The sequence below is a fragment of the Neovison vison genome, chromosome X (assembly GCF_020171115.1).
Source record: "Neovison vison isolate M4711 chromosome X, ASM_NN_V1, whole genome shotgun sequence".
NCBI classification, from domain to species: domain Eukaryota; kingdom Metazoa; phylum Chordata; class Mammalia; order Carnivora; family Mustelidae; genus Neogale; species Neogale vison.
The window spans coordinates 115,732,303-115,756,174 of NC_058105.1; the positions used below are offsets into that span (position 1 = coordinate 115,732,303).

The 23,872-nt window shown below is 36.8% G+C and overlaps 1 protein-coding gene across 6 annotated transcripts in view; it reads left to right on the forward strand.

Moving 5' to 3' along the window:
- Positions 1-23,872, forward strand: part of RPS6KA3 (ribosomal protein S6 kinase A3) — a 117,644-nt gene that overhangs the window by 34,719 nt on the left and 59,053 nt on the right. For 5 of the 6 annotated variants that reach the window (XM_044235668.1, XM_044235665.1, XM_044235664.1 and 2 more), the window contains one exon: positions 22,976-23,092. In XM_044235668.1, coding sequence (XP_044091603.1) covers positions 22,976-23,092 — 117 coding nt within the window. Of the gene's footprint in view, positions 1-14,034; positions 14,098-22,975; positions 23,093-23,872 lie in introns of those variants that run through there. The other variant, XM_044235667.1, reaches the window with a different exon arrangement.

A 23,872-nucleotide genomic window follows, 5' to 3' on the forward strand; every position in this document is an offset into this window, starting at 1 on the left:
AAATCTTAATTAAATGAATGCATAAAAGGGCCCAGACATGGGACCTGTGCCTGAGGTTACCTTCACGTTTAGTCTAGATTTCTGTACCTCCCAGGCCATTTGAGGCATTCTGTTTCATTCATCTGGAGTATATATTTATTGGCATTTAAGCAAACATAAAAACAAACAGTAAGCATTAATACTGATTTTTCTGCCACAAGTTACCTGTTTTTCTTAGGTAACAATTTCTTTAAAAGGAAAACCTTCAAGTTTTTTATTCTTTCTGTAGTCTAAAAACATTTTCCATTGTGATATTATGTGGTTCATACTTCCGCTGAGAGTACTCATGGCATTAGTAACATTACATCTGTAAGAAAATTGCATTTTATAGCCTGGTTTGTAAAGGTGCCTGACAGGGTTGTGATATCAAGCCCTACATCGCATTCCACAGTAGGAGCTCCTCTCCTTCTTGCTCCTCCCCACCCCCACTCACTCATGCGCTCACACTGTCTCTCAAAAAAAAAAAAAGGAAAGAAAGAAAGAAAAGCTGCAGGACTGCGGTATTACTGACAATGTGGGTGAAGTTTTTGAGCAGATCATTCCAGATAATAGGATTTAGGATTGAGTATAAAAAGCCTAATATTTACTATTTCACTGATGGTATTAAATCCAAAAGATTGTCAAAATATATATATATGAGCCTTATACATTTAAATTATACATTTGCCTTTAATGTACAACTAAAAGATTTCATTTTGTCAAGTACTGATAATTTAAATAACAAAAGTTGAGATGTTGCATTAGTTATCTATTTGATGCATATTAAATTAGCTCAGACTTAGTAGCTTAAAACAACATACATTTCTTATCTCACAGTTTCTGTGGGTCATTAATCTGGGCACAGTTTAACGGGGTCCTTTGGTTCAGGGTCTCTCACTACAGTGAAGGAGTTAACCAGGGCTAGTTTCTCATCTGAATCTTGATGGGAAAAGGTTCTTCTTCCAAGCTCACATGTTTGTTAGCCCAGAGTCTTGGCCCATAGAAACTGTGAGAAGATAATTGTATGTATGGAGCTTGTCAACTGGTAGGCTTTCTTGTAGGTTTATTGGCCCCCTTTTAATGGGCTGGAACACAGAGTATGATGAGTAGCCAGTTTTGACCACAAGATTATAGGATGGATGGAGAGTAACAAGAGAGAAGGAACCTGGGTCCGTTTTTTACCCTCTTCCCTATGGACTGCTCCATGAGAGAAAAATAGGCACTTACCTTGTTGAGCCATTGCATTTTGGGGTCTTTTTGTTATAGCAGTGTAGTCTGACTACAGCTAATCATTCATTAACCAAGTTCTTAATGAATTTCTCTGCCATGCCAAGAACTCTGCTAGGTTGTTAGAGACTCAAAAGCAAATGAGGGAAACTTGCAGTCTTCAGATGGCAAAATAAAGTTGTTCTTGTCTTCTCTTCTTACCCAAGACATCAAGGAGAATAAGAAACAGAAATATGGTCTTTAAATGAGAAGACTTATATAATTTGAACCACAACATATGAATATGAAAAGTAGATAAAACCATCATAACAAGAGGAAGTTAAAGGACCTAAGTGCTTTTAGAGAGGTGTAGCAGCAGGAAACATGCCTTATTTATTGCCCTCACAGCACCAGAAGAGCTCAAGAATGAAGTCACCAGGTACCATGGAAAGTAGAGGAATGGCACGGGGCTGAAAACTGAGATTGGTTGAATATCAATATTCAGCCTCCACTGAGGCTTCAGACAGCCTCTACTGTCTCCTCTCTCCTACCTCTGGAAGAGACAGAAGGTATTTTATAGAGAAAAATGAATCAGAATGGCTCCAGACTTGGGGAACCCCATGTATAGTAGGAAGTGGGGTGAGGCACTGGGCTAGAAACAAGGAGATCAAGTAAAAGCCTAGTAAATGGTGTTATGGTTCCCTTTTTTACCTGTTACACAAACCAGGACTGTATCTTCCTGACAGGAAAGTAAAGCCTTTCCTGAAGAAATTAAATGGTCCCTGATAAAAGACCTTCAGACACAGTTAGGAGATCTCAAATTTAAAGGCTGATTATTTGGTCAGTTAACGTAGCAAAAAAGTCTAACAATTGACAAGCTCCAGAACATCTAGTCCACTTCTTAGTGTCTCACTCTGAAGTATGACTGAAAAGCCAAATATCGCTGTACATTTGAGAAAGGCTTCCAAATGAAAGAGTAAGCTCTTGAAGGAACAGACAATGCAGTAAAAAGGAAAAAGAGAAGTTAAATTAATACTTTCTGCGTGTTAAAAGACAAAGCTGATTTGCTAAAATAAGAGTAGGATGCTACTTTTTTAATCAGAAGAAGAAATTCTTAGAATTAAAAATGGAATAGGAATGTTTTACATTTTAGTAGAATATTTAAAAGCTAATGTTAAGGAAATCTCCAAAAAAATAGAATAAGGGAAAGAGATAGAAAATAGGGGAGAAAAAGAAAGAAGCAATCTAACATCTACTTAATAGGAATTCCAGAGACAACAGGGAAATGGAAAGGAAGAAATTAGGAAAGAAATATCCTAAGAGATTTGTTTTTTCCCACATTTTAGTATCTCTGAAATCGAAATCCTTGTTAAAGTCAGTGGTGTGACACACTTTAATTGGCAGCACTTTCTTCTATAATGGTATAGTGATAATCATGTTCTTAGATTAAATGGAGTACTAAAATACCAAAAAAAATTTTTTTCCTTAGTGTGAGGACTGTGAGTTACTGGATTAAAACAGCCTACTGAAAGCCTCTTAATAAAAGCAAACAAAAACACCTACTCTCAAGAAGAATCATTATTGTGAATTATTAAACACCAGTGATAGAAAATCCTAGAAGTTTTATTGGACTGAAAATGTATATGTTGGAGCCTAATCCCTGATGTAATGGTGTTTGGAGGTGGGGCTTTCCGGAGGTAGTTAGGTAGTGAGGGCAGATGGCTCCTAAGTAGGATTAGTGCCCTTATAAAAGAGACCCCAGAGAGCTCCCTTGCCCCTTCTGCCGTGTGAAGACTCCGCAAGAAGGTGGCTGTCTAGAAACCAGGAAACAGATTCTCACCAGACACTGAATCTGCTGGTGATTTGAATTTAGACTTCCTAGTCTCCGAAACTCTGATGAATAAATTTCTGCTCTTTATCGTAAGTGACTTAGTATATGGTATTCTGTTATAGCAGCCCAAATGGGCTAAGATAAGCTTTTAGAGATTTTTCAAATATATAAAGGACGGCATATGAGAATAATATCAAATATTACAACATTGGAAGTTAGAAGACAAGGAACAATGCTTTTGAAGTGCTTAGCAAAAATGATTTTCAACCAAGATATTTTCAGACATATACCTATTTTTAGGAAGGTGCTGGAATGTAGGCTCCGCCAACACAAGATGGTTGTTAACAAGAAAAAGACAGGAGATTCAGGCAACAAAGGATCCAACATTTATAAGCACAATGAAGAAAGTTCCTTCACATTGTGATGAATAAGGGGTGCTTCAGAAGACTAGTTCATTCAGTAGGCTTAGAGAGTACTCAGTCCAGATTGAAGCAGACAGATGATTCCAGGAAAGCTGTCTCCAGGGGAAAAAATAGAAGTGATGAATTATCCAATAGGTTGGAGTACTGAAAATTCACTTAAGAGGCAGAGTGAGAAGAATTTGAGATAGGCAGAAAGAAAGCAAATTTTAAAACCAACTGCAGACTTAAGAAGAATACAGAAGTTATACACAAGAAATGTAACTAGAATATATTCCTCACCTTGGCAATGAACATTTGCGTCCTCATAATAATGTAAAAACTAAATACTGATTTAACCAAAATTTGTGATATGAGTGTTACCTCTAATAGGATGTCTAAAGATAATATCTGAAATTGATGAGTCAAGAGGAAGTAGTATAAGGTTATTTTTTTCCTTTTTCAGGTTTTTATTTAAATTCCAATTAATTAACATATAGTCCAATATTAGTTTCAAATATACTGTAGTCATTCAGCACTTCCATACATCACCTGGTGCTCATCAGGACAAGTGCCCTCCTTAATCCCCATCACCTGTTTCACCCATTTCCCCTCCCTCCACCTTCCCTCTTGTAACCATTAGTTTGTTCCCTATAATTAAGAACAGTGGTGGGGGTGCCTGGGTGGCTCAGTGGGTTAAAGCCTCTGCCTTCCGCTCAGGTCATGATCCCAGGGTTCTGGGATCAAGCCCCGCATTGGGCTCTCTGCTCAGCGGGGAGCCTGCTTCCTCCTCTCTCTCTCTGCCTGCCTCCCCGCCTACTTGTGATTTCTCTCTGTCAAATAAATGAATAAAATCTTTAAAAAAAAAGAACAGTGGTGGGCCCCTTTCTTTTTTTCTCCTTTGCTCATTTGTTTTGTTCCTTGAATTCCACATGAGTGAAACCATGGATTTTGTCCTTTTTTAAAAAAAGATTTTATGGGGCACCTGGGTGGCTCAGTGGGTTAAGCCGCTGCCTTCAGCTCAGGTCATGATCTCAGGGTCCTGGGATCGAGTCCTGCATCGGGCTCTCTGCTCAGCAGAGAGCCTGCTTCCCTCTCTCTCTCTGCCTGCCTCTCCATCTACTTGTGATTTCTCTCTGTCAAATAAATAAATAAAATCTTAAAAAAAAAGATTTTATATATTTGACAGAGATCACAAGTAGGCAGAGAGGCAGGTGGCGGGGGGTGGGGGGAAGCAGGCTCCCTGCTGAGCAGAGAGCCCGATGTGGGGCTCAATCCCAGGACCCTGGGATCATGACTTGAGCCAAAGGCAGAGGCTTTAACCTGCTGAGCCACCCAGGTGCCCTGGATTTTGTCCTTTTCTAATGGACTTATTTCACTTAGCATAGTACCCTCTAGCTCTATCCATGTCATTGCAAATGACAAGCGTTCATTCTTTTTGATGCCTGAGTAATATTCCATTGTATATATGTACTTCTCCTTTATCTCTTCATCAGTTGATGGACACTTGGGCTGTTCCCGTAATTTGGCTGTTGTAGATAATGCTGCTATAAACATTGGGGTGCATGAATCCCTTTGAATTAGTGTTTTTGTATTCTTTGGGTAAATACCTAGTATTGCGATTGCTGGACCATAGGATAGTTCTATTTTTAACTTTCTGAGGAACCTCAATACTGTTTTCCAGAATAACTGAACCAGTGTGCATTGCCACCGGTAGTGCAAGAGAGTTCCTGGTTCTCTACATCCTCACCAACACCTCTTGTTTCTTGTGTTTTTGAGTAGAGATAAATAACAGAGGGAACAATGAAAAGAGCTGAAAGGGTACCAGGAGCACTAGGTACTGTTCCTTTTTGGTCATATAAGCCTTACAGCACTATTTGATCATTTAAACCTTGATAAAAATTCAAGTTAACTAGAATATAAAATAAAACTATTTATAACTAGTATAATCAGGTAAAAATTCAAAAAGACAAAATTTTGGTAGAGGTTTTTAGAAGTAAATGCCAGTATTTGGGTGAAGGCATTCTCATAGGAAAGTGGTATAAACAAAAGCCAAAGGGGAAAAAATGTGAGAGGTTGCTAAGCCAGTTTGACTAAAATGATAATCATAAAGCAAGCAAAGACAAATTTCTCCTAAACAAAACTAAAATAACATAAACATAACATAAAATACCTTCACTCAGATCTTCTTAACATACAGAGCTGCCTCTGTGTTGTATCTTGAACATGTCCCTTGGTTTCTGTTTGTAGCAGAGCCATTTCATTCTGGCTGGATTGTTTCCTCCTTTACACCTCATCTCTTCTCTCTTTCCTTTGTTCTATGCTGTGCATTCTTCCCAGATCCTAGATCCATTTCTCTTCCATCTCCTGAAATTTTAATGCTTTTCCTTTATTCTGGCTTTTTTAAAAGTTCAATCCTTTCTTGTCTTTACTCTCCTGAAGTAAAAAGTTTTATATTTTCCATGTATCTCATAAAATATAAGAACATTTATTCAAATAAATTGATTCATACCAGAATATAACAGGCAGTTATCACCTTCCTCTATCTCCCTTCCCCAGGGATATTTGCATGTTAATCCATATTTATGCATAATTCATTGAATTTTTCACCAATTAACTTGTTCTGGCTGGTGTCATTTGTTCTCCCTCCCCTGCTGGAGATACTTGATTATTTTTAGCCTTTATTCTGGTGGGACTGGGGAAAGACTACCTTTACAGCAAAAGATAAGAGTGCTATAAAGTACTTCAAGCCAAGATATCTTTCTGGACTCTAGAATTCCCATCTTTTCTCAGCTGGCTAGAAGACTCCATGTTCTGCATGATCCATGCTGAAGAAATAGGGAGTCCTGATCGTTTACATCTCTGTAGTCCTCCAAGAGCCATCATTAAAGCAATTTCTTCCTTAGTTGGGAAATAATTCTCTTAGTGGTTCTTACAGTACCGGGCAAAGGTTCTTCTGAGGCTTCAGAATTAAAGGAGATAAATAAGTACCTAGCACAAAGTAAGAACCCAATAAGTGTTCATTTGCCTGTCATCTTCCTTCCAGAGTCTGTTCTTTTCTTTCAGACTATTCACTCGGAATAAAGTGTGTCTCTTAGGAACTATGGTGGTATCCAGTAATTTTGTGGCTGACAGTAGGTCTGTGAGTGAAGTGAGTTGTGAAGTGAGTTAATTATCTCTTAACTTGGTCCTCTGGCCTTTCTATTTATCTTATTATTTATTTCTAGTGACCATGCATACATCAATTATTTATGACATCAACTTTGTAAATATTATCTGACTACAGTCTTAAAACACTGTATCAACTCGGTCTTTGTAGCTGTTGTATCATAGTCACACGCATAATTGTCAAGAATTAGAGAAAGCTTGTTAAAAGTAATGGTGATTAAAAATGGCTTAAAAAGGTATAGTGAAGATAGTTCATAGATGACCTTAAATGTCAGGTTAAGGAGCAGCACTCCTATGAAGGACACAGGTAGTACACTTACAATGCCTGCATTCTTTACAAATCCCCTAAAGTCATGATAGGCCTTTAGTAGTAATTTCTTCTGACTTGCACACATGCTGTTACTCTAGCAGTTGTTCATATAGTAACCTTAAGGCTACAGTGATGTATATGATGGCCTCCACAGTATCCAGGGAACTTCACCCGTTCCAAGTTGTCTACCATTTTCTCCATTTACTTGAAGGTTCCCTCAGGCTGCCTTAAACCTTGCTTTTGAGCATCCAAAGTGTTACTCATAGCCAAGAGTCCAGCACATACTTGCACACATCATGGGTTCAACACAAAATAAACTATAGAAGGAGAAGCTCTAGTGTAGTAGACAATAGACAGTGAAGAATCCACTCAACACAGGAGAGTACAATAGAGGGCTCAGTGGTAGGGAACATTTGTGGAGTGGTACATTGACAGCACTTACTGATTAATTATGTATTGTCTGTTGTTCTAACTCTCATTGGCTGAGAGTATATTTTAGCACTTACAGCATGGGAAAAATATAGTCTAGTACATGTAAGTATATACCACTTGGGAAAATTTCTGAGATAAATAGCATTATAATTAGCAGTGCATGGTGGCATTAAATGAGTACATGTATAACTGGCAAATTTTACAAACATACAAGGTTTCCCTTTGGTACATTTTTTGCTCTCTTTCAAGGCTATTTTTTCTACTTCCTAGTGTCCCTTCATCCACCCATAAGAGCTTGAAAAAAAATAAAATCTCCCCCCTCTTTTTCATGGTTTGCCTACCTCATATGGTGCTTCTGACCCCAAATTGCTTCTCTTCTGCTGCACTCCACACACTTTTTCAGTTTGGTCTAATCCACAACTGGAAAGAGAGCAAATTGATTTAAATTCTGTTCAAGTATGACTAGTTTATAGAATCAGTCTGAAATAATGAGAGTTGTAACCTCTTTACTTACACAAAGTGGGGGGAAAGTGTGGATAGACTGATGAGCAATACCACCTAGGATGTATCACTGCTTACTGCAATAGGCCTACATGGGGCATTGGTATAGCTGTCCCCTTGCCCTCTCTTCATGCTTATGGGAAATGTTGCAAATGATCACTGAGACAAGACCTTAGAAGGAACCCATCTCAGTGCTCTAGGAAGCCACTACCATTTGCTTAAGATTGGTGATATTTCCTATCTCTGATTTAAAACCATAGAACTTTAGCTCTTTGTAACATTACCTACTGATGGACGTGTACTAGAGAGTAATTCTTTTGTACTTAAGTGGAAACCCCTAGATATTATCCCTTCAGTACTGAAAAACTGATCCATATAAAACATCATATACAAAGGAATCATTTCAGAAAACATTTTTGTTTTAAGTTTCTATCCTCAGGTTGATTTTTCTCCAGCATGGTTCTACTTTCATGAGCTTATGCAAATGGATGATAATTGCGTTTGACCAGGGTTGGAGTTTTGCCAGACAAATATAGTGTATGGTGTAGAAAGGTGTTCAGGAACTCTGCCGTGGACCCTCTACTGAATGTCTTTCTTCTGGGTCTTACCACAAGTTTTAGCACCTCCTGGTTTCTGACCTAAGTCAGCCACTGGCCATACGTAAATACACTCTTTCCCCAGATAAAATTGCCTGGCTATGCTCCCACCAACATCACAGCCATTCCAGCTTTCTTCAAGAAAGTATGAACTTGAGCAACAGGTTCCTTAACTGCTCTTTACCCCTCAGTTTCTGCATCTGTAGGATGAATAGTACTTATCTCAGTTTAGTGAGAATTAACTGAAATAATTTCATGTAAGCACAGTGCTTAGAAGGTACTATCTTAAATGATATTGTTAGAATTATACTTTAAAGAAAGAAAAGTTTATTAATGAATGAGAATTCAAATAAAGGAACTGAGGACTTGGTTGAAAGAAGCTAGAAAAAGAACCATAAAGTAAACTTCTAGAGAGCCAGAAGAAGGAATTAAATACAAATTCCAAAATCAGTGAATGACTAAGTGGGGGCTGGGGAAGCAAATATACAACATTCAGAAAGCAAAACAAAATACAGCCGCAGATAGGAAAGAGTTTAAAAATCTTAACAACAAAAATATTTATAGATGAAGTGATGTAATATCTGGGATTTTCTTCAGAATATTATGGGAATGATTAGTTATGGGGGAAGTGCGCGTATGAAGTAAGATTTGTGTGAAGTAAGATTGGTCATGAGTTGGTAATCATTGAAGGTGAGTAATAGGTACATGAGGTTTGATACACTTGTCTGTCTACTTTAGATATGCTTGACCTGTTCCTTAAGTTTAAGGTTAAAAACATAGAATACTAAGTGTAACTGTATACTAATATAAAAGTCTTGCTGAAACTTGGTGTTCTAGGAAAATCTAAATTATATCATTTAGAAAGGGATAGAAAAACTGAATATAGCAATAGCAAGGGAGAAATTTAAGGTGTTAAACTCTCTGCCTCCTAATTACGGGCAGGCCCCTATGATTTGATGGAGAAATCTTTTGAGACTTTCAAAAAACAGATCATTCCTGTAATCTTTAAAATGTCCCAAAGCGTAGGGAAAAAATGTACATTGCCTTCTAGTTTGTTTTATAAAGTTAGCATAGCCCTGAAAATGAGAGTTAATACACAAAAGGAAATGCCAATTTAACTTGTGAATATAGATGCAAAAATCCTTTTAAAAAATTACAAATCAGATACATATATTAAAAGAATGGATTTTGGGGCGCCTGGATGGCTCAGTGGGTTAAAGCCTCTGCCTTCAGCTCAGGTCATGATCCCAGGGTCTTGGGATCGAGCCCTGCATCAGGCTCTCTGCTCAGCAGGGAGCCTGCTTCCTCCTCTTTCTCTCTCTGCCTGCCTCTCTGCCTACTTGCGATCTCTGTCTGTCAAATGAATAAATGAAATCTTTGAAAAAAAAAAAAAAACCAATGGATTTTTCCCAGGAATGCAAACGTATCAGGACACTGTTGATCTACATTATCAAATCATTAGGTCAAAGGAGATAGATGAGGTGACTGTATTAATAGATAATAAGACATTTTATAAAATTGCTATTCATTCCTCTTTCAGTGAAGAGTATTCTGACCTTAACATGATAAAATAATGTCTAAAACCAAATATCAGGGCACTTGGGTGGCTCAGTGGGTTAAAACCTCTGTCTTCGGCTCAGGTCATGATCCCAGAGTCCTGGGATCAAGCCCCACATTAGGCTCTCTGCTCAGCAGGGAGCCTGCTTCTCTCTCTCTCTCTCTCTCTCTCTCTCTCTCTCTCTCCCTCTCTGCCTACTTGTGATCTCTGTCTGTCTAATAAATAAGTAAAATCTTAAAATAAAATAAAACCAAATATCAATATCGTGTCAGAAAGATTTGGTGAGTGTATTCCCAAGTCATGATCAAGTAGTGTTTATTAGTGCCTGCTTTATGGTCCATAGCCTGAGGAATTTGGGTTTTGTTCTGTGATGGGAAACCATTGAAGAATTTGAGGTAGGGGCATGACCCAGTCTGATTTCTGTTTTAAGATTATTCTGGCTATATATTAAGCTTCACCCATTCCTTTTCCCACTGCAGTAGCAGAGTTGACAGAAACCATATGGCCTACAAAGCCAAAAACATTTACTGTCTGGCCCTTTACAGAAAAAAGTGATAAAATGTATAGTATGGTTCAAGTGTGTACATGTGTGTATCCAGAAAAAGACTATAAAGATAGCACCAAAATAGTGATTTTTTTCCTTTGTTTTTCTCCTTATTATTCAAGTTTTCTGTAATGGACATGCATACTTTTTATAATAAAATTTACTTCTTAAATAATAAGGTAAACACTAAAACCAGTAAGGTACAAGAATAAAGGGAAATTAGCTGAAATTTTAATAAGATTAATTTAGAGAAAGTCAAAAGAAGCAAGAAGAATATAAATAATAATACCTAGTTTCATGCACACAGCCACACAAGTAGTATCCATTTCAGATTTCAGCATATGACACTTTTTACTCCAGCAGCCATTATTATTTTTTTTAAAGATTTTATTTATTTATTTGACAGAGAGAGATCACAAGTAGGCAGAGAGGCAGGCAGAGAGAGAGAGAGGAGGAAGCAGGCTCCCTGCTGAGCAGAGAGCCTGATGCGGGACTCGATCCCAGGACCCTGAGATCATGACCTGAGCCGAAGGCAGCGGCTTAACCCACTGAGCCAACCAGGCGCCCTCCAGCAGCCATTAATTGAATTCCTATTGTGTGCTCTTTGCTATGGGAATACAAAGATAAGTATGGTGCCTGCTCTGAAGATTAATCTGGTAGGGGCAGTGGCATGAACTTAAACAGTAATCAGTGTCTTAAGCAATGTACCAAAGGGCCTTAAGCGCTTTCATTTTTGGTTAGGAGATAACTAACACCCCAAAAAAGCTGTTGCTTAGTGGTGAGTTGTAATATGATTATAAGGGATTCCAATCATGTGAACTAGTCTTTTTAACTTTATTTATGATGCCTTTTGATACAGAGAAGTTTTTGAATTTTATAATCAAATCTATACCAATATTTTCCTTTGTGACTTCTGCCTTTCCCAGACGAGTACCCAAATGTCCTAACATCTCTGTCAGATGTAAAATGTCAACATTTATCCTTTTATTCCTTTCTGTCCCTCTGTTTATCTTTTACACAGTAGTACCACACTGTTTTAATTTAGGTATCATTTCATCTCAAGGAGACTTATTTTAGGTTTTGGTATCTGAAATATTGATTCATTTTCTTAGTGCTTTTATTAAAAAGCACAGCACACAACAAAATATGACTGTTAACCTGAGCATCAGTAGTCATTAAAGCCAATTTAAACTAATCCTTCAAATTCAAAAAATGTTATTTGTTTGCTTCTTAAATATTACTTGAATAAAGTTGATGAGTGCTCTATACAGAGACAATCCTATTTTGTTTTGTACATCTTCTGATCAGTTGCACAGTAACCATGCTATTTGCTGCCTCTTGACAGTCTTAAAAGGCATCTCATGTTCAGACTGCAGTTTTATGTTAGGTGGTCGTCCTAACCATGCTGCATTATAAGGAGACTTAAATAATTCCTTCTGGGAGATGGGCAGGTTCATGTTCATGGAAATTTTCTTACGTGCTTTCCTTGCTGAAAAATTGAGGCATGCATTTTTAATCAAGAGGACTGCACAATTCCCTAGCAGAATTCAAAATTTTATCTTGGACATTTATTTGGGTCCCGGGAGATTCTAATGTACCTGGTTAAGTAAGATAATTTTTTAAATTGAGCAATTTTGTTTGTATTCTTCAACTTTTGTTAGGTCACTTATAAAATTTTTTAAATTGAGCAATTTTGTTTTTATTCTTCAACTTTTGTTAGGTTACCTTTTATTGCCATAAAAGGTAAATGCAGCAAGGACATATATAGAAGATTATAGAACATAGCTGCAAAAATTTGATAGGGCGAGAAGAGCCTTGGCGTTTCCTATGGCACGTGTAACACCTAATGGATACTTCAATGTTTGCTCCATAAAGTAGTGCTGAACTGAGCTCTCATTATAGATAACTCCATTATCAAATATGTGCCTGCCTTGACTGTGGTTCCTTCATCCAGAAAACTAGCTGACCATTTCTGGTGTTTTCACAACACTTTTCAGGTTTTGTGTTTGTTTTTTGTTTTTTGGTTTTTTTTTTTTCATTAATTAACATGTAGTGTATTATTAGTTTCAGAGGCGGAGTTTAGTGATTCATCAGTTGCATATAACACGCAGGGCTCATTACATCTAATGCCCTCCTTAATGCCCATCACCCATTTACCCCATCCCTCCACCCATCTCCCCTCCAGCAACCCTCAGTTTGTTTCCTATAGTTAAGAGTCTCTTATGGTTTGTCTTCCTCTCTGATTTCATCTTATTTTATTTTTTCCTCCCTTCCCCTGTGTTCATCTGTTCTGTTTCTTAAATTCCACATATGAGTGAAATCATACGATAATTGTCTTCAGGTTTTGAAAATTCAGTTATTTTATTAAATTTGTATAGGTTATATATATATTAATGATTGATGTGTTTGTTGGTTCCGCATGGGTTAGTTAAATGCACATCAAGTAGAGCATTTTCCCACAGCTCTCGATGTTTCTGTCCTTGGGTTTGGTTTAAATGCCACTATCTCAGTGATCATATTCTGATTATTGGCATATTTTAAAAACTATTTTCCAAAATAAAAATACCTTAGAAGAACTTCTAGAGGCTGTTAGAGAATGAAATGGAGTAAGGGATTATCCAGTAATTTAACCTCTCCTTTTCCAGTTTGGCTTATATCAGTAAGTGTTCCGTTTGCTCACTAATAACCCAGGGGTTGGTCTTTCTTCTAATTTAGATTTTATCGACTAGGATCTTTAGCTCTGGACCTTGAAGTCTTTAACCTGGCCAATAATTGATGCCTATAAACAGTGTGAATTTAAATATAATTTACTTCCATTTAAGACAGGAAGAATTTGTCCTTCTATCACATGCAAAATGTTTCTTGCATATAGTCATTTTCTTCCCATAGTTACGAAACAATGCCTCATTGACAGGGAACACCCATGACTTGTCTATATATAACCTTAAAATAGTCTTGAGACTATCCTTTAGAGTGTATGTGTATAAACATTACAAAGGGTAAAATTCCACATGTGCATCAATTACATTATTTTAATAGTGCTGAGTAGTTTCATTTGCTTTTAAAGAGTCATATAGTTAAGAAATACTGGCATTCCTCAGGATTCTAAAATAAAATAATGTTCAAAAAAATAAACTAAACTAAAATAAAATAATGTTCATTTCACTAGTTGTAAAAATTGTCTGGATTGCTAGGAACCAGGAGTTAAGAACATTTCAACAGGATTTTGCTATCAGCAAATCTGTTTTGGTTTCCTGTTCTGGCCTCCCTACCTATCAGCTAGCTACATAGTGCCCTCGCCATTACGTTTCTCCTTTATTTTACCACAGGAAAATTGTCAGGCCTCTTTTTCTAGCATTTCAGGTCCCGCCTGACAGGAAATTTTCTAATTGCCGGAACAGCTGGTAGGAGAAAACTTTGCAGGGGCTTGGCCTTCCCTTTCCAACCTAAGTTTTACAGTCAGAAATTCTTTTATGACCATCATGGTTTCGTAGCCATGTTTAAATTTTTGTCTTTTCGTGTTCGCTCTATACAGGTAAGCTTTGTTCAACTTCTGTAAAAACTAAAATGTTTTAGTTGGAGTTCAGTATAATTATACTAATTAAACAATTATTTTGTTTTATATGTTCTTTTAAGAAGGTTTTCAAAATTCAAAACCAGTTTTTAAAGAGCTTTTAAAGGATAATATTTATGTTTGCTAAAAGTAAGCCACCTATGTGTATTATTTGTTTCAATTGTATATTTTGTAAACTTATTTTTACATTGGCTTTTTAGTGGTAGAATAGTTTTTTATTTTGCTCATGTTTATAATTTTTTATAATAAAACAGATGACAGTAACTTTCAGTATTAAACCAGGCATGAAGAAAATTGTGAACTTACTGATAGTTAGGAGATTACTATAATGTAAGCAATATTTTGATGGGTTAGAGAATATATTATTTTTAAATAGTCAAGACCTTAAAGTTAGACTTTTGTTGAAATTGGTTCCTTTCAAACTTTGAAGTTTTTAATCAACTATATTTAAGTAACTTTAAGTAATTTCATCTAACTTAGAGTAGACACAGTTTTCAAAGTATTACTTTGTTAAAATGTGCTTAGCAAATGATAATTTGCATTTTGTTTAAGTTCTGCCAAATTAACTTGATATTTTGCCGTGAGAATTGTGCTATTCTGCTGTTCTCCAAAGAGAACTTAATTTTTTGATTGGGATTCCCGATGGAGAGAAAACTGCTCCTCCGCAGCAGTGATTAGGAATATTAGTTTGGAGAACAGCAATGCTATTTTCTCAAACTTAGAAGAAGCTGGCTTGGAATACTCTTAGAGATCTTGGTTTAATGAAAAATGCTGAACATATTTATCATCCATTAGCAAATAAGTAAATTGGATTTGGTCAAATTGTAATCTAGAATACCTTAAATTGTTTTTTTTTTTTTCAGCATGACTTGGATAAACAGCCTAATTATGTATCACCTTCAAATTTTTGTTTATCAGTCACCTAAAAATTTAACGTATCTTTTTTTTTTTTCATTTTATTTTTTCAGTGTTCCAGGATTCATTGTTTATGCACCACACCCAGTGCTCCATGCAATACGTGCCCTCCTTAATATCTTTTTAAAATTAAAAACTATATTATAGAACCTCAGGTTTCTGTATAGAGATTAATACTTGAATTTTGAATTACATTCAAGAGGCAAATGAAGTATACATTTTTTATTTGTAACATCTTCTTTTTGTTAGGCCCCAAAACAGTTACATATCGACAGTAAAGATTTATTTATTGGTTTTTACCAAGGAGCATTTAAATAATTTACTTCAAGTTTCATCCATATTTTCTGACATTCAAAACAATTTAGAAAATACAAATGCCTTAAGAACACACTTCCTGACCCAAGGGAGGGCAGGAAAAAGGAAATTATGTATACAAGTCAGGGCATAATGCCAAAAGTTGAATCATTCTTTAAAATCAATTAATATCACACAGTTTGTTTACTTAATGGTAGTATGTTACAATATTGGGTTTTTTGTCTTAAATAGACAGCATCACTTTCTGTTCCTTCTCTTTAATACTTTTACATTTTAAGAACAAAATTTTATCTTTTTCCTCTCAACTTAAAAAAGGAAACATTAATTTTTTTTCCATTAAAGGGCAAATCTTAAGAACCATTTTAGAAGGAACCTACAGATCTTTTGGTGCTTCTGGAAAACAGTTGAGGTGGCTTTCTGTGTGACTGGAGGAACACCAGAAGATCCACCTGTCCATGAATTTTCTTTTGCCATTTTTCTGTGATGTCTAAAATGACATCCTTTATAGAATTCCTAAAATTATGTATTTGTTAACTGAATTGACCTTGTTTTTTCTATCATGGGCCACATATCAACAAGTATTTATCCAGTAATAAATCTTTGAAACCCTAAGTAAATTCCTAAAGGGCAGAGACTCTTCTTTATCTTAGTATCTCTAACATCTAGCCCATTACATGGCTCATAATCTGAATTGCCTTCTAACAAAAAGGAATGGGCCTAAGAGAATATGTTATAGATCAGAAACATTTCCATTACGACCAGGCAATTCGTAAGAAGCAGAAGCACCATAGTCTCCCTGAAGTTAGCCCCACTTGGACCTGTTCTTTTAGTCCTCTCTGATCCAAACACTGGTCTCCATGTGTGCTCCCACACTGGCCTTTGCACTGGCTTGTCTCTGCTTGAAACGCTCTTCCCCAGATGGTTGACTCCGTCTCATCTTTCTGGTCTTACTCAAATAGCACTTTTTCAGTAAAACCTGCAATGATGTTTTTATTTAAAATTGCAAGCTCTCCTTTTCATCCATGCACTTCCCTGATCCCTCTTACCCAACTTAGTATCTTTTCCCCGTGGTATTTATCTTGTTCTAACATGAATGTACCTATTATTGTTTGGTTTCTCCCCAAAACACCAGAGATTTTCGTCTGTTTCATTTATTGTATATCTCAGGCATCTAGAAGAATGCTTGGATATATGAGGTACTCAATAAATAAATGTTTAAATGGATGAATGGATGAATTCCCATACATAGCTTGAGGGCATTGAACATCTCTAGGCTGGGGGTGGCAAATATCTGAAAGTGATGGGGGTATAGACAGATGATACAGGGTTGTGATGGAGACCAGCTTTTAGAAATACACAGTATACTTTTTTATGATGATTAATGGACATATATCCATGTATAATTTAAAATATACGAGAGAATATAAAAATATGTGAACCTCACAAGGGGAAAATGGTATAAATTAAATCTGTGCTTGACTTCACTGACAAAATTCTTCTTCCATAAAATTATAGTTGCTTTACTGTGCGCTTATAGGCAAAAACTCAATTTTACAAACTGTAATTCTGTGTTTTCATTATGTAAAATTTCATATAACAGTTTTATTTCAGTAACAGGTGATTTATTCACATGATATGTTTGTCACATGCAAATCCCTGTACTTCAGTTATCAGTGCCTTTGGAAATTTGATATTCCTCTCTTCATCCATCTCATTAGATTCTAGATATGAGCTAGAAAAGCACATTGTTGCTTTTCTACCTGTTGTCCAAGATTGCCCAAGAATTAGTATTATATCTTAGTTGAACCTCATTTTCATTTCTAAAATACCATGGTCCCATAACTTGGAGAAACTGGTGACATTAAGCACAATCTGAGCATTGAGATACCAGCCAAGGGTGTTTTGCTTATGATACTGCTATGACCGTATTATAACATAAACATAGATAAAAGGTAGCTTGCTAATGTGACTAGTTAAAAATTTAAACTTGGAAGGAACAAAAAAAAGTTGTTGAGGATATAATAGTGACAAGTCTTTAGAACTTGGGCCATAGGCCTTGATCTTTTCTCTCCATCTTCATGCACACTTTTTTGTACTTTCTGGGCCCAATGTAGAAAAAGACTTTTGAAATTCTAGTTTATATCCTAAAGAGGTTTGGAATGATTGCATCCATTTTGGGGTAAGAGGGTAGGGAGTGGAGGAAGTTGCTATTTTTTTAAAAGAAACATTGACAAAAGGAGCACTTGCAAATTTATTTTAAAATAAGATTTGCCAGAATAAGAAATTCAGTATGAGGGTGGGAAAATAAAACTAAGGAAGTCTCTTGGAAAATAGGAGAAAAAAGATAAGTGACATACAGGATTCAATCCCAGACATACAATACCTAACTAGTAGCGTTGCAAAAAGATAAACCCTGAAAAACTGATGGAAGGAAATTTTTTTTTTTTAATGTTAGAGTTCCCTTCAGAGGCAAAGAATTAGGTCTTTAAATTATAAAGGCTCACCAACCATCTAGCATTCTGAAGAAAGAAGACCCATATTTATCTCACTAGTGTGGAATTTCAGAAGTACAAGGACAGAGAAAATTCTTACAGCTTCTGGAAAGCAAACAGTACATCTTCCCAAATAAGTGTATCAGGCTAGCATCACCCATCTTAGTAGCAGTCCTGGCTACTAGAGGGCAATGGGCCATTAATGTCAGTGCTCAAGGCCAGACTGTTTTTATTCTATAGAATTAGGTACCAAGCCAAACTATACAAATGTGAAGACAAAATAAAGACATCTTCGGATGTAAGGTTCAGAAAATTTTTTTCCCGTCATTTTTCTTAGGAAGTTAACAGGGTAGTAATCTAAGAAAGAGAAGGGTATGGGAAACTGAGAATAGTGGGTTTGACCAGGAAAGCCCAGAAGAGATACCTGGAGGTAATAGCTGTACAGCAAGACCTAGAAAACAATCGTTCCTGATGGGGGCGGGGGCGGGTAGGAGAGGGCTCTCAGAAGAACGGGAAGTATGGTAAAGGGTTAAGGAAAAATTAAGACTAATGGTCAAATTAACCTTTCCCTTGCCCCAGGAATGATGGGACTATTAGAAACAGGAAAAAAAGAAAAACATGTAAAAAATTCATGGTTCCCAGGGTGCCTGGGTGGCTCAGAGGGTTAAGCCTCTGCCTTCAGCTCAGGTCATGATCTCAGGGTCCTGGGATCGAGCCCCACATTGGGCTCTCCACTCAGCAGGGATCCTGCTTCCTCCTCTCTCTCTGCCTACTTCTCTGCCTAGTAGTGATCTCTCTTCCAGTGTGTCAAATAAATAAATAAATAAAATCTTTTTAAAAAATTCATGGTCCCAATAGAACTCCAAGTAAAATGTATCATGAATTTAAGCATTTGATGAAGTGTTGTTTTGTTTTGTTTTTTAAGTCCCCTCAGATTGTCTTGGAAGTCACTGTTATGGGCCTGTATAAAAGGAAATTTAATGTACTTTCTAGCCTTCATTTAAACAATATATTGTCATAAAAATGTGAATGCTGGTGTATGGGTCTTCTGCTTTTAAAATCAGGCGGTGGAGATAATATGAAGGCTTTGGTTGTGGTTACAGGAGAGAATTAGTTTTCTCAATATAAATAAAAACGTAAAAATATAGCTAGCAGGTTAGGGAAATACAGGCACTATTTTTTGTTAAAGATTCTTTTTATTCATTGATTTGTCAGATAGCACAAGCAGGGGGAGCAGCAGGCAGGGGGAGAAGCATCCTCCCCACTGAGCAAGGAGCCTGATATGGGACTCAATTCCAAGACTCTAGGATCATGACCTGAACCAAAGGCAGAGATGCTTAACTGACTGAGCCACCCAGGTGTGTCCGTACAGGCACTGTTAACCTCCTTTTATAAAGTGAGGAGTTAGGGGGTACCTAAGTGGCTCAATAGGTTAAGTGTCCAACTCTTGGTTTCAGCTCAGGTCATGATCTCAGAGTCATGAGACTGAGCCTCATATCAGACTTTGTTCTCGGAGGGGAGTCTGCTTGAGATTATCTCCCTCTGCCTGTGCCCCCTCCTCCTTTGCACACATAGTTTCTCAAATAAATAATAAATCTTGAAAACACAATGAGGTGAGGAGTTAGGATTCTATCCAAAACTAATAGAAAAGATGAGAAATTTATGTAAAAGCAATACAGTTATCAAATAGTGGGGAAAAAGATGATGAAAGAGGTATGAGTGAATCCTTCATCTTATTTTTAAATCAGCAGACATTGTCTTAAAGTTAATAAACCAAGAAATTATCAAAGTAAGTGCAGAACTTTTTAAAAAAAGCCTAGGTATGGGGGTGAGAGGACACTTGCTTTTCATCATAGGGTATTTTATCATTATTTGATTTGGTCATCCATGTGCACATATTTAATTTTAAAAACAAAATGTTTAAGAAACAGGAAATAACCCAGTGGACAAAAGATTGTGTGTAAGGCAATGTTGGGAGATAATACCATAAAACTAAGTTGGCAGCCTTATTGTAGAGGGCTTTACATGCCAAGGGGAAGCAGTGCATTTAATTTAGGAAAACTTAAAAGGAGTTTTTGGGCAGTCTGGTCATATGACTGCAGCTCTCTCCTTTCAGAAAATGAATTTGTCAGGAGGCTGAAGTGGACTGGCGGTGGCACAAAGGGGCATTACAAGTAACCAAGCTAGTTTCAGTTTTCCACAGGAAACGTAATGAGGAATTTTACCTGGTGATGCTACTGGAAATGGTGGGGGGTTGGGTGGAGAAAGGACATTCCATTACCATGTTTGATACATAGTAGATGTTTTAGTATAGGTTTGTTGAATGAAGGGATCAAAGGCAGATTCTGTTTTTTGGTAACTTGTTTGACGTGAGAGGAAAGGAAGGGTAGTCATCCAAGATGAAATCTTTCTTGAATGGTTACTGCTGTTTATTTTGAGATCGTGACCTGATTGTAGCTCTCCTTATGAGAGTAAGACTTGATCCTGTATGACTGCTGCAAAATGCAAAACATTTTATAATTCAGTGATCGTTCCCTGCCTGTGTTGCATCTTTGTGACAATTAATTATAGTATTCTTATGAAATAAAAGATGAAACAATATTGCAGCCTAAAATTACATCCCACTTAACCAAAAAAGAAAACTGATAAAACATATGGAATGTTATATAGAGTATAGTTCTTCACAGCCTCATGATTTAAAGGCATAAATGGCTGTTAGATTCCAGTTAGGCTCTTGAACAGATAGTTTTTTCCATAGTAGGCCTACTGGCACATGCTAGAATCCAACCCATGACCTTGGCCTTTTGAGTTTAAGTCTGTAATCCCCTAGTCTTTTAAGTGCGATGTGACAGCACTTTGGGTTACAGAAAAGAAAGAGGAGAACTTCCTTTTAGCTTCATTTCCATGTATAATGTATATAATTCAGTAATACAAAAAGTATATATAATTTCAAACCCAATATTAGGTATATGCTAGTTTTTTTTTAACTGATGAAGATATGCTACCAAAAGTTCAAAAACATTTCTCTAATCATTATAGCTAACTGACCCAAGAGAAACAGACCAGTTAAAAGGATCAGGGGAATAAGTTTGTATGTTCCTGTCATTGATCTTGGATGGGGAACCACAGAAGCCTCTGACAGTCTCAGTATGGTGTAATGCTAAGACCCTTGTTTTAGAAGTCATTAGAAGTCAGAACCTGGAATTGATCCATAAGTCTGCCAGTTATTGGCTTGTGATCTGTACTTAATCTCTTTAAACTTCAAACTGTATTCAGACCATTTGGCCTTTAAAAGATCTGTCAAATTTCTAGTGATGAATGGGGGAGTCTGTAGAGAGTTCTGAGATGTTTTTGCTCTGAGGTAGACCCCACCCTGTTGTTACCAGCCCTCTTGAACAAGGTTTGTTATGAAGCAGGAAATATAAAAGGTGAAAAAGCACCTAACCCAGGCTTGGTACATGGTAGGTGCTTAATAAATGTTTGCTGGATTTACCATTTTCACACATACATTATTCTTTGAAAGTTTTCTTTAAAGAATTTGGTAATTTGCTTCCTGCCTTTCCTAATATAGGTACAAATAGCTGTCACTCTCAAGCCCTTGTACACCCACCAGCCAGTCTCATTTGCAGAGAATGGGTGCACAGGAAGGGGGGTAGAGTCTCAGAGTCCGGTAATGCTTGATTCTACCCTAACACCTGCACAAGATGGCTGTGAAAAATAAAGGAGATAGTACACATGAAATTACAAAATAAAGGACTAAACCATATTGAGGGGTTGTTTCATTGTTGCCACAGTTCTGAGAGCCTCCAAAATGTTGAAGCTGCTTGAGTATTAATTAGCACAGTCTACAAACATCTGTCTTATAGAGTAAAATAGTGGGCCTAGATTTCTTTTTTGTCCTACAAGAGCTTTTCTTTTACTGCTCATTTTCAGAACCTGCCATATTAGTAGACCAGTGTATCTTTTTGAGAAATCTTTGTAATTCCATATATAGCCAGCATTCTATCTCAGAAAATGTTAATTGAGCTCAAACATGCATGTGGAAAACAACAATAATAAAAACAATGAATTCTTTTTGTACAACATATTTTGATTCTACTAATAATACTTAGACACTAGGAAAAAATAACATAGGCGAAAAAGAAAAATGGTCTTTGACAGGCATATATTTCTGGTTTTGTTTTATTGTAATTTTTGGCTATAACATAGTACATAGGTCTTGATTAAATAAGGTGTACATTATCTACTAATCCCAGAGTGAATAAGTAATTGAAATTCTGTGTATGCATACATATATTTTCAACCTTTCTCCCTTTCTGATGCCTTCCCTCAGGTTTACTGACACATCCACTGTCTAAAAATCCTTACCTTAACCCTAAGACCTTCCATTGTTCCATTATGCTGAGTAGTAACTTTTTTTTTTGTCTAATTCTCCATTCCAAATGTTAAATCTTTTTTCATTTTGTGTCTTAGAGTTAACTCTTTCTCCCTGTTTAGTTCTCAAGTAGTTGTAGAAACAGAGTAACTTACATATTTCCAACAGAATAGCATACAGATCCAAATGGCCTTGCTGAGGGTAGAAATCTCCATGTTTGCCTTGGAATATTTTTCAACCCCACTCCCCAATAAACACAACTCTGTGTGTGTGTGTGTGTGAGAGAGAGAGAGAGAGAGAGAGAGATTGGTTTTACCTAATACAAGCACATGTCAGAACACAGCAGATTACTCTGTTGTGTTTTCAGACTTCTTTACATCCTCTGCCTTCACCCCATGAAACTATTTTAATTATCTCCAGTAGGAAGAATGAAGACTTGGAAATACTCCGTGCTAATGTTAAGTAGAGGTTAAAGTGGTCTATGCAGTGGGCTGGTATCATTCTCTTTGACATTAACTTGAAAGTATATTTGCAGCATTGTGTGGCTGGCTAGGTTGGTAGAGCATGTAACCTTTGATCTTGGGGTCACAAGTTCAAGTCCCACGCTGGACATAGAGCTTACTTTGAAAAACCAAATAATAATTTGAGGATTTCTAATATGATAGTCTAAATTTATGTTTCTTGGTTTATAGCTGGAGAAAGTGTCTCTAACTCTTTTTTCCATTTATATTTGCTTCAACAGGAAGAAGGCAGTATCAAAGAAATTGCAATCACACATCATGTAAAGGAAGGACATGAAAAGGCAGATCCTTCCCAATTTGAACTTTTAAAAGTATTAGGGCAGGGATCATTTGGAAAGGTAAGTCATGAGTGTTTGTTTTTTAAAAGTTGTTTCTTGGAATTTGTGTGTATTTCAGACAGACGAAGAATGGTACTATTTTACGAAATATTACCAATCTCCATACAAGCAGTGTTTCTGTTTGTTTGGTTTTTTTAAGATTTTATTTATTTATTTATTTGACAGCAAGATTACAAGTAGGCAGAGAGGGAGGCAGAGGGATAGGGGGAAGCAGGCTCCCTGCCGAGCAGAGAGCCTGATACGGGGCTTGATCCCAGGACCCTGAGACCATGACCTGAGCCGAAGGTAGAGGCTTTAACCCACTGAGCCACCCAGGTGCCCCGGTTTCTGTTTTTACATTTCTCACTGTCAGTAAGTATGAGAAAATGAATAAAATCATTCAAAAGTACACTGGAAACTTTTGTAAATTGGCACTGATCACTTCATATTTGTCTTCTCTTCAAGAGCATGTGACTTACACACTTTGCAAATGATTAAAAATCATAAATTATTCCCCTGGTACACTTTTTTTTAAAGATTTTATTTATTTATTTGACAGAGAGAGATCACAGTAGACAGAGAGGCAGGCAGAAAGAGAGAGAGAAAAGCAGGCTCCCTGCTGAGCAGAGAGCCCGATGTGGGACTCCATCCCAGGACCCTGAGATCATGACCTGAGCCGAAGGCAGCTTCTTAACCCACTGAGCCACCCAGGCGCCCCCTGGTACACTTTTTGATATTCTTTTTGAGTCTTCATGTAGATATGGAAGGTGATCTTGCCAAGTACATTATAACAGTGTATCT